Source organism: Zeus faber (assembly GCF_960531495.2).
Source record: "Zeus faber genome assembly, chromosome: 13".
NCBI classification, from domain to species: Eukaryota; Metazoa; Chordata; class Actinopteri; order Zeiformes; family Zeidae; genus Zeus; species Zeus faber.
The window spans coordinates 13,919,623-13,931,591 of NC_137198.1; the positions used below are offsets into that span (position 1 = coordinate 13,919,623).

Genomic DNA, 11,969 nt, shown 5'->3' on the forward strand with positions numbered 1-11,969 from the left:
TTGGTTTAGTTCAATTTACGTGTATTCTGATTCAGTTGCACAGTTCATACCACTTTAATTCACATGCCACTTTAAATGCACATTCTGTATATACATAGGCATATTCCTTATATCTATTCCATTTTATTTCGATTTATTTTTATTGTATTTTATTCTTTATATTTTTATCTTATTCTATAAGTATTCCACTTACTGTATTACGTTTTAGGAGTCAGTTAGTCGGTCTATTAGAAAGGAATTTTCTACTTTTTATTTTATTTTATTTTTTATTTTTTCCTAGGACATATTGTGTGCTATCACCGGGTGCGTTGCATTACATTTCACTGCATATATGTATGGAAGTATGTATATGTATGTGACAAATAAAAAAATCTTGAATCTTGAATCTTCATTTATCACTGCATTGTGCTTGTAATGACCGCATGTGAGAAATTAAAGCTGTATTACAGCAATTATTACAACTTATAACATAACCGTCAGGAGGGATTGGTAGATTCAAAAAACAAAAAAACAAAAACAAAAACGAGACCTCTTCAGAGGTATGATAGGAAAAAAAAATCAAACAAACAAAAAAAGAGCTCAAGTTATTTGCACATTTTTAATGGCGGCGTCTCAGTGGCTCGCTCTGTTGCCTCACAGCAGGAAGCGTGAGGTTTGAATCGGACAGGGGCCTTGCTGTGTGGAGTCTGCACGTTCCCGCTCTGAAGACACACATGTCAGCGCCACTCCTGCCGGTGCCCCTGAGCAAGGCTTCGGTCAAGATCCGGAGTTGGGCCCCCGGGCGGCGGCGCGTGGCGTGCCCCACTGCTCATACATGTGTAGGATAGCAGGGTGGGTTAGGAGCAGAGAACTAACTCCCTCTGTATCTAAAACACACATCTATCAATTTGAATAATACTGCAGCAGACAATCATGGTTTATAAAATGTTTTAATTCATGGTAAATAGCTGATACATAGGGCATCAAAAAGTTCCACAAGGCTTTTGGGGACTACAATTGATGATTAGCAAAACATAATAGTGGTCCAATTCTCTTGATCACTGGACAAACCAAACAACCTTTAAAGATGTGTACAAACCTGCCCTAACATGAGCCCAACTCAACACTTGGACTTGCTACGTTCACACAGCATGTACGAGTGTCCCACACCAGATTTACCTTCCCTTATATGAGACAGATCTGGTGTTTTTTGTGAGTTTTTTTTTTTTTTTTTTTTTTAGAACAATGCGAACAGCAAAAATCTAAATCAAATAGGATCTTTTCAAATCTGACCCGGGCTACTTGACTATATGGTCCAAAATCCGATACATACCCGATTTGTAATTCATGATTCTGCATCGGCAGACTTGACGTAAAGGACGGTGGAAGTCAGTGGAAGGATAGTGAGGTCTTTGACTTAACTGGCATTTTGGGAGACGCTCCTATTCGAGCACAACTCAAAAGGTACAACACAGCAGCAGACTCAGAAAATGTAAACCGTGGCTCTTCTTTGCCTTCTCGCCCTTATCTCCAACAGCTAACAGATTTTGCAGCTGGCCTCCTCTGTGCGCCAACCTCAGAACTGAAGGAGAAGCGTCGGTGACTTCCATTGAGCTCCCCCCGCATGTAGGCTAATGTGCGTGACAAGATGTGACATGTCGTTATTGTTCGTTTGCACGCGCACGGCATTTCGGGAGAGTAATCAGTTCACACCGGAATCAGGTTAGGGACACATGAATGTGCGCAATGAATCAGAAATCAGCACTCAGGCCTGTGGTGTGAACGTAGCCTCGGTGTGCTTTATAGCATTTTCCCCATTCCCCCGTGACATTTTAAATTACATGCATGGCAGAATGTTGTTTTTTTTTGTTTTTTTTTTGTTTTTTAACCCCCATTTAAATGCTCCCCGTACTGACAAAACCACACCATATACCCCCAAATTAGACATGCTTCAGCAAAACAGTGGCATCAAAACCAAGACAGAAAGTGAGTGTTTAACCAATTGCCACCACCTGTATAATGAAAGGTGGTACCCTTTCATACATTACACTGGCTCTCCCTGCAGTATGGAAATCGTGAATCCATTTCAAAATAGACTTGCAGCAGCTGTAACCGTACCACAGAACTGTGTAGAGACAAACACACTAGAAGGGATCCGGGGTGTGACTAGTTCTAACATTTTCAATTCTATTGAAAATAAAACTATTGGGAGGGAGAAAAAAAAAAAATTACAATTAAAAAATCTAAACTGAGAAGGATGGGTTTCAGATTTTCCAGTTGTTAGACAATAGGCCCTATGAAGCATTTCCTTGCTTTGACCTAGGAGTGTGAGACAAAGTAAAGCTATTACTGATCTACAGCAGAAACTGCACATATGGAAGGCCAGGGTAAACATTAACCAAAGGAATGGAGGGCTTCTCTATTTTCAATATCATTTTTTTTAAATCCAAATCTGCATTTTAGAAAGACTAAAATGGAGTTTCGTATTTTTCCCGAATTTCCTCAGATCTTTTCAGTAATGGACTCATTGCAAGAATGTTTTCTAAGAGCAAGTAGGAATGAAGGATGTGTAAAAAGTTTTTGTCTTTTTTTTCTTCTGGTTTTTAGAAATGACCCTGGTATTGATTTGTTGTTTTTTTTTCGTTTTTTTTAGTTTTCATTCTGGGCCACTTGTTCCGCTTCGCAGCCCTCCCCCTCTTCAGTAGCATTGTCAGATGTCCATAACTGAAACAAGAAGAAATGCAATGATATATTTCAATACACACACACACAACTTCATAAAACCATCTGTCTTTTGTCGAGGCAGAGTAAACGAGCCGTGGGTAGTGAGTTAGTATAAGAGGAGGAGGACTCACTGTCAGGTTGTCTCTGAGGAGCTGCATGATCAGAGTGCTGTCTTTGTACGACTCCTCGCTCAGCTTGTCGAGCTCCGCGATGGCAAAGTCAAACGCCTGACACCAGGAACGAGCAGGAAAAAACACCATTACTTATATGCACCGGCACCGGGAACACACGTTTCCTCTGAAGAAATCCCCGAGAAATGTTCCATTCAGTCACCCCCCCATGACATTTTACTTTAACAGATTTTCAAAGTCATCGATTATAAGAACAGATGCGTTACGACTACTTTCTTTGGATAAATAAATGTTCAAGAAGCTCATAAGAAGAGTGCTTGCTGACATCCTTGGCCAGTCTGCAGGCTTCTCCAGGCGAGTTGAGGATCTCATAGTAGAATACGGAGTAGTTGAGGGCCAGGCCGAGGCGAATGGGATGTGTTGGATCCATCTTATCATGGCTGATCTTAGAGGCATCTTCGTACGCCTTCTGAGAGGACTCGATGCTCGCTGGTGACAAGATTTTAAAGACACACAATGAGAATTATCGGGAATGCACACCGTTGAGTGTCGAAAGAGGTGAGACAAATGTGTGAGCAGGGGGAAAAACAGGCCTGCTAGGGGGGGCCCCCCCAGGAGGAATGTTTTTAAATATAATGCCTTCAAATGCTCACTTCTGGTGACTTTAAGTCAAATAAATACAAGACCCCTGTTACAGATGACAAACCCCCAAACATCAACATACTGGTATATAATTATTGCATTGTTCTCTACAACCTCCTTCATTTCCAGGATGTCACGCACTATTCTGGTATTTTGGCATTAACCAGACCACGGTTCATGGCTTATAAAAAGATGCCACTATATTTAGAGCGAAACCTAACTTTGAGCAGGTAAACCTTGAAACAACGAATACATTTATTTGACAATAAATAACAACCAGAAAAGCAACATTCTTAAAGCAAGGGACCACAGGAGATATACTGGTAACAAGGGCTCCGTTAAAAAAAAAATAAACAACCACAGTATTGTCTGATACGTTTCTATTGTTATCCAAATTCTGGTTCTGTTTGAAAATTGTTATATCAACAGATATATCTTTGTTTCTAAGTTATGCAACAATTATCCCACTTGAATTAAATATCACCACTGCAGAAAGATGACTTACTTTGCTTGCTGTCTTCAGAGGCAACTTCTGCGAGGTATCTATAATAGTCTCCCTTCATTTTAAGATAGAAGACTTTGCTCTCCGCATTTGTAGAGTTTGTAATTAAATATTTGTCCAGAAGTTCCTGTGGATGGAGGAGGAAATAAGTACAATTTTATGGCTGCAAACCTGATGACATAATACAAGAAAATCCTTTTCAAAAGGAAGACCACTTTTAGAATTAAATCCACACCTTAAAATGTCTTATTAACTAAAGGAACAATACAAAATCTATTTTATTTAAAAACTGATAAAAAAAAAAAAAAAAAAAATGTATATTCAATATTTAAAGTGGCGTTAGTCACTCAAAACTGAAGAGGATAATGGTGTCAGAGCAGTCACAAACCACAAAAATAACACTGCCACACTTTAAACAATCTGTACACACATTCAAACAAACCATGTATACATCCTGTCCACCAGAGAGCACCACCGTCTCTTCTTGCTCGCCTCAAAATTAGCACATGAGGAGCACAGCCAGATACTAAGCAAATAGCGCTTTGTGAAACCACTCTGAACAGTGTTAAATCTCAAGTCCTTCCAAATAGTCTACAAACCAGGCCAGGCCTCCTGTGTATTCCCAGTAGCCTTCTGCCCTAGATACCAAACTGATTATATTATCACATCACTGTTCGCAAGGCCATTTCTTCCTTCTGACCGCGATACCTGAGGTGGGATTTCAATATAAGTCAAGCAAATTCAAATTATACAAGGAAGTTGCCAACCGTTGACCAGCATGTGACATTACTGCCAACATGGGTTCACATAACCCAACATAACATACACCTGCAGCAACCATGATCATTGCATAAGCAAGAATCCCACAAAAAAAAAAAAAAAAAAGTACTTTCAGTGTTAAAAAACTTCAACAGTTTTGAGAATGGAAAGGTTTTGAGAGCGTTTACACTGGAGGGAGCTTTACCAACTACTACTTTACTCTTAGCGGAAGGAGCCCTGGCCCTGCACAAACCCAACCCAGTAGCCACTCCCCAGCCATTCCCCAGCCATTTACTGACACAAAGATTAGCTCAGCCCAAACATGCACATATCTCAAGTGCCAAGCATTCCTGTCTTATTGCATGCGCTGCACAATAGACAGGCAAAGAAGCTTTCTTGTTCACAGAGCATTAACACGCATTTATATTTCAGTGATTTACCCCCACAGCAGGCCAATCAAAATGCTGCAGGTTAGAAAAAAAAGGATAAACTTCTACATCTCCAAGCTGCTTTACACATCTACAATGGCTGATAAAAAGTTTGAGAGTTTGGGTAACCGCTGTACTCCTTGTATCCCAATTAAAAATTCTAAGTTGGTGGCAGTGGCGCAAGAAGAAGATTGCCAGTTCGATCCCTGGCTCCTCCGGGTAGCATGCGGAAGCATCCTTGAACAAGCCCTCACGCCTAACTGCTCCAGGTGGCTGTGTTCATCGGTGTATGAATAATTGTAAGTCACACTGGAAACAAGCGGCTGCTAAATGACGTCTTGTAAATTGGCGATCAGCCAAGCAACTTTAAGATGCCCAATCTCAAGAAAAGTTATAAATGATGGCATCTTTATCACTTTTAACTCTCCTTGCCCCTGCTAGCAGGAGTGTGGAGATCAAGTGCCTTTTTAGCTCAGCTTCTCATACTGTAGTTAAGAGAAACTGGCTTAACTGCAACAAGGTGACGATGCTCTCTGTCAAATAATTACCCACCAACGCCCACTGTTTGAAATAACATGAAAAATACACATTGTCAGCATTATTGTTGTTCATTATGGAGGCAGTCCATCATTATAAACTGCTTTATCTGCAGTTCCCCTTTTTGTTCTTCTTCATAACTGTCATAACCCACTTCATTGTTCTTCCTTCAACTGTCAATCAATGTTTGACATATAGCCCATTATCTATTTGTGTTATACTTAGGTCCCCAATCATTATGCATGTTGGCATTTAATAGAAGCTTAATTGAAGAGGAACATTTTAATTATTTATGAGAATAACAACCTTGCCAGTTTTGATAGCGTATGCAGGAACACTGTAGACATTCACTGACCACATTTCTCTGTTCTGTTCAAAACATCATTGGTTATAATATCAATTCAGTGGGTCTCATTCTTCAATTGATTTTTTTGCATATTTTGTGTTTCTGGATTCCCACCGGGAAGTTGCGATTTATTCTTAAATAAATGAATCTTAATAAATCCGAATGGAGACAAAACGTGCTTGACTAAAATATCAAGCAGATCAAAGCATTCAATCATAAAAAATACTTGAGTATAATGTTTAAGTAACTCATTTAATAGCCTAAATTATACTACAGAGTACTTTTATAATACTTTCCTTGGACAGTTCTACTTACTTCATATTTTAGTACATAGTAGTAGGGAAATATTTTCCCCCCACTCAGCAGCCACAAAAAGTGAGTGGCAGTATGTGGACCTAAGGAACACCTAGAAGCAAATGTTCTAACACACACACACACACACACACACACACACACACACACACACACACACACACACACACACACACACACACACACACACACACACACACACACACACACACACACACACACACACCAGGTGTGCATAGCCAACCACTATAGGGGGAAAAAGCAGTCTGAATATGAGCTATACTGCATCCTTGGCCAAAACCAAGTACCATCCAGTCTCAAATATCAGGTGAAGTAGGATTCGAAGTGCACCCATTTCAGAATGTCCACTATAGAATAAACTCTCAATACAGAGGGGTGTGAAACCCAGCATATTTTCTGGTCTGTGTGCTGGTTTCTTGTACGTGCAACTAGCCTGTCAGGGTTGGGCTGACGAGTTAAGGCATGACATACACATCCTCCCAGACAGACACGCCCTTGTTCACCATTCAATCAGCATAGACCTGCCAAATCAGGGACACATATACACGTTAAAAAAAAATTGTTTAAAAAAGCGAAATCAGACAGGAACCTGATCAAGCATGGCTTTCTATTACAAGGGCAGGAAAATTGTAAGCCACACCACCTACCTTGACTTCCCAAATCCATTATAATCAGTCTCTACAAATCATAAAAAGCATTATTGCCTGCCACAGAACAAACAACTTGAAACTAACACCATCTGTATTCCAGTAAACTACAGCCTAAATTTTCAACACCAATGTAAATTTGTAGAAAGATAAATGTATGAAATGTGATCTTTTCATGTATTTAGAATGCCAAAATAAATGCTCAATTAGACAACAACATATGGGACTGCATGTTATCACAAAAGTGCACATGGAACTTCCTATCTATTAATCTTGGTTTTCCCTAGTTATACTGACACACCTTTCTGGCAGCTACTGACACTGACCTTTAATCATGTCATGCCCTCGCAAGATTTCAGCCCATTGTTCGACTTACAAATTCCCAAAAGGAAGGAACTGTGGGAGTACAACACAATACTTCCGTCCCTGTAGAAAATATTCATTTTCAGAAAAGATCAACTCATAAAAATGATCTGAATGTGTATTATCCATACAAATGTAAGACAAAAAAAGTGTAACTGCTTTCTGCATATGTGTAATGATGTAGCCTTGTACAGACTACACATGAGAATATATCTCTTTAGATAAAAGCTTTCTATCTTTAATGACAAGAAGCCACACAATGCCTTCAATCGCTGAGTTTCAATCATTGTTATTATATCACATTTTGCAGTATGATGGTATTTCAATCAGTGATTGTCACAGTATTAAATAACTCTTGATTGAAACATACCTAATCTAAATTCTGTGTTGAGTTGAGAGCCCCTACACATATATAATTTCTAGGATCCCAGAGCAGACACAGTGGAGGGGCGGATAACTGACTTACTTTTCTATGAACCTCAACAGCATGAGTGGGGGAGTGAATATGATTAACTGCTGTGGCCAAGTTTGTGCATCAGTGATTAGAAAATAAATCCCAGACTGTGGACATAACTAAAAAAAAGTGCAACCTGAACAGGGTCCATAGAAGCTGAATGAACATCCAAATGAGAACATCTAGTCTTTTAAGTATACCATCCTTAAAAGCCTGATTTCATTTTAGTTCAAGATATATTGTCGTTTAAATAGTTTCGATTAACAATTTAATTGTCTTCTGTTCATTTTATGCCACATAGTATAAGCCTATAACAGCATAACAATGCAGACCCACCTCATAAACAAACCAAATGTATTGACACTGGCCCTTTCAACCAAAACTAGAAAATACATCAGGTTGACTGTTAATTTTTCCGTAACCCCACTGATGGATATGCACCATGTTTGCATTTGATTCGAGGCAACACATAAAATGGCTTAGAAATGGCTTCAAATATCCCCTTGAATTTGGATGTTGATATGGTTTTGGAATCTAACGATTTTAACCAATGGGCATAGGTGTTACGGTTATTTAGCTGACACAATTATTACAAGATCATTACATAATCGTCTGATAAGAGCTAATCGATATCTTTTGTTCATGACTCCCCCCCCCCGTTTTTCTTTTTTTTTTTATAAATAGTGATTATTGGCGTATTACCAACACGTCCTTGCAGATGTCCTGGAGCTCACTCTCCACTTTCTCCCGATACTCCTTGATGATCTCCAGCTTCTTGTCGCTGCCCTCGGTCTTATGTCCGATGCTGGAGATCACCCTCCACGCCGACCGCCGCGCCCCGACCACGTTCTTATAGGCCACGGACAGCAGGTTCCGCTCCTCGTTGGACAGCTCCTCGGGCACATCCGCGATCAGCTCCGTCAAAATCTTCATGAAGTGCGCCATGTCGTCGTAGCGCTCGGCTTGCTCCGCCAACTTGGCCTTCTGAATGAGCTCACACCTAGACATAACCTCCTCCATAGTTTATATCTCTGGGGTTGTATTACTCGGGTGGAGGGGGGGGGGGATGTAATCAGGAACAAGCAGGTCCGGGGATTCGGTGGAAGTCTTAAGGGAGCGGCGCGCGATCGACGACCGATTACCGTTTTTCCTCCAGAGACGTTTCACCTGAAATAGGAAATACGTGTAGTATTAGTAGGATCGCGAACCACAGGCGTACACGCAGGCGCTCACGGGACCCCGCGCGGAGTTCGCTCAGTTAATCACAGTCAAACATTAGCTACAATGAAAATGCGGGACGCAGAACCGTGTCGCCGATCCACCCGCCCCTCGAAGCCGGAGCGCAGCGGGGCGACATCCGGGTATTCAAGAGATAAAGCTAGCTAGCCAGCGCTGCGACCCGGGCCACTCCTTTCAATAAAGCTCCGCCGTAAACGTTACTTGAACCGGCAGTTGGCGTGCGGCGGCGACGGCGGCGCCAGCGAAAACAGTGGCCCAGCTACGGGCACCCGAGAGCGAACACAACACCGACGGGTCCTGACCTGCGGGTGGTCCGTACTCGCTCCGGAAAAAACTGATCCGATTCGAGGGGTCGCTCGGGAAGGCGAGGAACGGCGGCGCTCCGTAAAATCCGACCGAGGCTGCCCGACGGGGCGTCGCCGCGCTGTTCGCCGCGCGGCCAATCGGCGGCCGGGATGGGACTTGACGGCGAGCCGGGTTCGGCGGCGTCGCCCAACAGCGTGTTTGCGCGGGGCGGAGGGGCGGTGCTTAGCGGCGGGTAGTTCGAAGGAGCGGTGCGCCGCAGCTGGGTCCACGGGGTTTCCTCCAATTAGAGCAAGGGGAGAAGACGTCAGCGCGTTGCCATGGTGATGTTCCGCCATCCCCCCCCCCCCCCCCCCCCGCAGCCACCCACCCGGGCGGGCGTGGCGCTCAACTTACACGCCTTTTCGTTCTCTCTTTAAAACAGATAGTTCATGTAACTGGAGAATCTTGGCCTGATCGTATTTCTTGTTTTTATTTGCGTACAAAATGGATTGTATTGTAAAAAAAAATAATAATAATTTAAAAAAAAAAAAAAAGCCTTAATGGACGCGACACGCAGTGGAACTCGAGATAACTCCGCGTTGTTTCCACGCTTCCTTATTGTTATCTGTTGGGCCCGGGGATGGACGTTCTTGTTTTTTTTCCTCATTTTCAAAAGATTTGGGGTTGACGACGAGGTCGATGAAATCCTTCGATCCGGAAGGTCCTGGGATTCGATTCCTGGGTTGCTCCGGCGGGTTATCTCCCAAATAGGAGCCTTCCTGTGTGGAGTTTGCATGTTCTCCCCGTGCTCACATGGGGTTTCCTCCACCTCACGTCAGAAAGGAACCCCCCCCCAAAAAAACCATGCACACATCATCGTCTGACCAGCGATGGACACTCATCACCTGGTCCCCGGGCGCGTCCACGTATGCTGCCCACTGCTCCCGGCTGTGGCCCCGGAGGAAGGACAAGCCAGGATGGGTTAAACGCAGAGGCCTCATTTCACCGGCCGCCATCCAAAGCATGTGCGTGTGTATGTGTGTGTGCAAGCATGTGTTGTAGCGTGGTGTGCTGTGTGACAAATAGAAGATTGTTCTTCTCTTCTTCTTCATTAGGATGACAGTGTAACTGGATGTCAGTAGCCTACTCGGGGGGGGGGGGGACAAACAAAAAGAAAACACCTCCCTCATGCCGCGCCCTGAAATATGAAATATTTCAACTGATACACCCCCGCAACACACACACACACACACACAAACAAACACAGCAATGCCCTCTGTTCAACCTAGGAAGGGTCAGTAGACCATTATGCAACATTCACGCTGGAAGCATGTAATTGCATTCAAAACCATTTGGAGCAAGGGGAAATGTGTATAGACGCACAGTCACTGACGAGCTGGCAGGGAGGGAGTCGCACTAACCCGATTAACACCAACCCAATTTGCTGTTAGATTTAGATCTCTTTATGTCTCATATTTTTGGCTATAGATATGAACTGCGGATGCATTTAATGAAGTCGCTGATGCATTATTTAGCATGCCTGACGGGCAGCGCCGAGTCCACCACGAGTGCTTCGGTCAGGGTGAGAGTGCAGGAGGAGGAGGTGGAGGAGGTGGTGATAACCCTCTCATTTCTCCATTTTCGCCCGAGTTTCCACGTTGAAAATAGCCAATGACGGATAAATGGGGAATGGCAGTATGTGAGAAACTGCAACTGCTGAGCGCGTGTTTGCTTTGACTCATCCTTTCCTAGTGAATCGCAGACATTTTGTTCTTGGTGTGTCCCGCCCATGATGAAGCCAACCTCCTGAAATGGACCGTTTGGCCCTAGAGACAAAAAAAAAAAAAAAATGGAAAACTGAAATCACAGGTTAAAAGATGCCTCCGTGCGCTCCTGTGTCAGAGTCGCATCACACCGGTGAAGGATCTCCACAAAAGAAGCAAGGACAGGAGTACCCAACATTTAGATGGGCCCTGCGTAGCCCTCTCAGAGATGACTCTAGTTTTCCATCCGCTAATTTGTGCAATCCTAATTGGTCGTAATTGGGCAGAATAAAATGTATTTCATTCTGTAAAAAAAAAGGCCAAAATTTTCTTTCTTAAAATTTCCAATTATATATATATATATATATATACATACATTTTTCGCGGTCAGGTAAAAAAGAGCTTAAAATCTTTACTCACTAACTCTTCTAATGACACCTGGCTACTCTGAGATATGTGTCGAGTTGCTGGGTTGAGCCAAATTCAAACAATGTCGTACACAACTTAGTTATGGTGTCAACCGGAACCATTGGCTTTTGAATAATAATCTGTTGTTGTCCGGTCAAGGTTGTGCTCAAAGTGTCTCTTTCACACGACCTCGGCACCGCCGTCCCGGATACACTCCGATCGCTGACTGTGATCGTTGCCTTGAGCCTACAGTAACAATGTTGACGATGGGGTTTCCTATCCGGACCAGCCGCATAACAAAATAAATGGGGAAAAAAGGAAATGCTGTTTTTTTTATTTTTATTTTTTTCAATAACGCTTGGAGAAAAAATGAAAAGGAACTGGAAAAGGAGGATTGAATTTCACTTCATTCTACTCATTTGATCGCGG

General features: G+C 42.7%; 1 protein-coding gene across 1 annotated transcript; it reads right to left on the minus strand.

Moving 5' to 3' along the window:
• Window positions 1-913: 913 nt before the first annotated feature.
• Window positions 914-9,502, minus strand: LOC307239076 (14-3-3 protein beta/alpha-A-like). The gene is made up of 6 exons (XM_080012317.1): window positions 9,387-9,502; window positions 8,548-9,012; window positions 3,982-4,105; window positions 3,160-3,323; window positions 2,835-2,930; window positions 914-2,703 (listed from the first exon to the last, which is right to left on the minus strand). Exons 2-6 carry the CDS (start codon window positions 8,863-8,865, stop codon window positions 2,629-2,631), a joined length of 777 nt encoding a protein of 258 aa, XP_079868443.1. The 5' UTR covers window positions 8,866-9,012; window positions 9,387-9,502; the 3' UTR covers window positions 914-2,628.
• Between the last annotated feature and the right edge of the window lie 2,467 nt (window positions 9,503-11,969).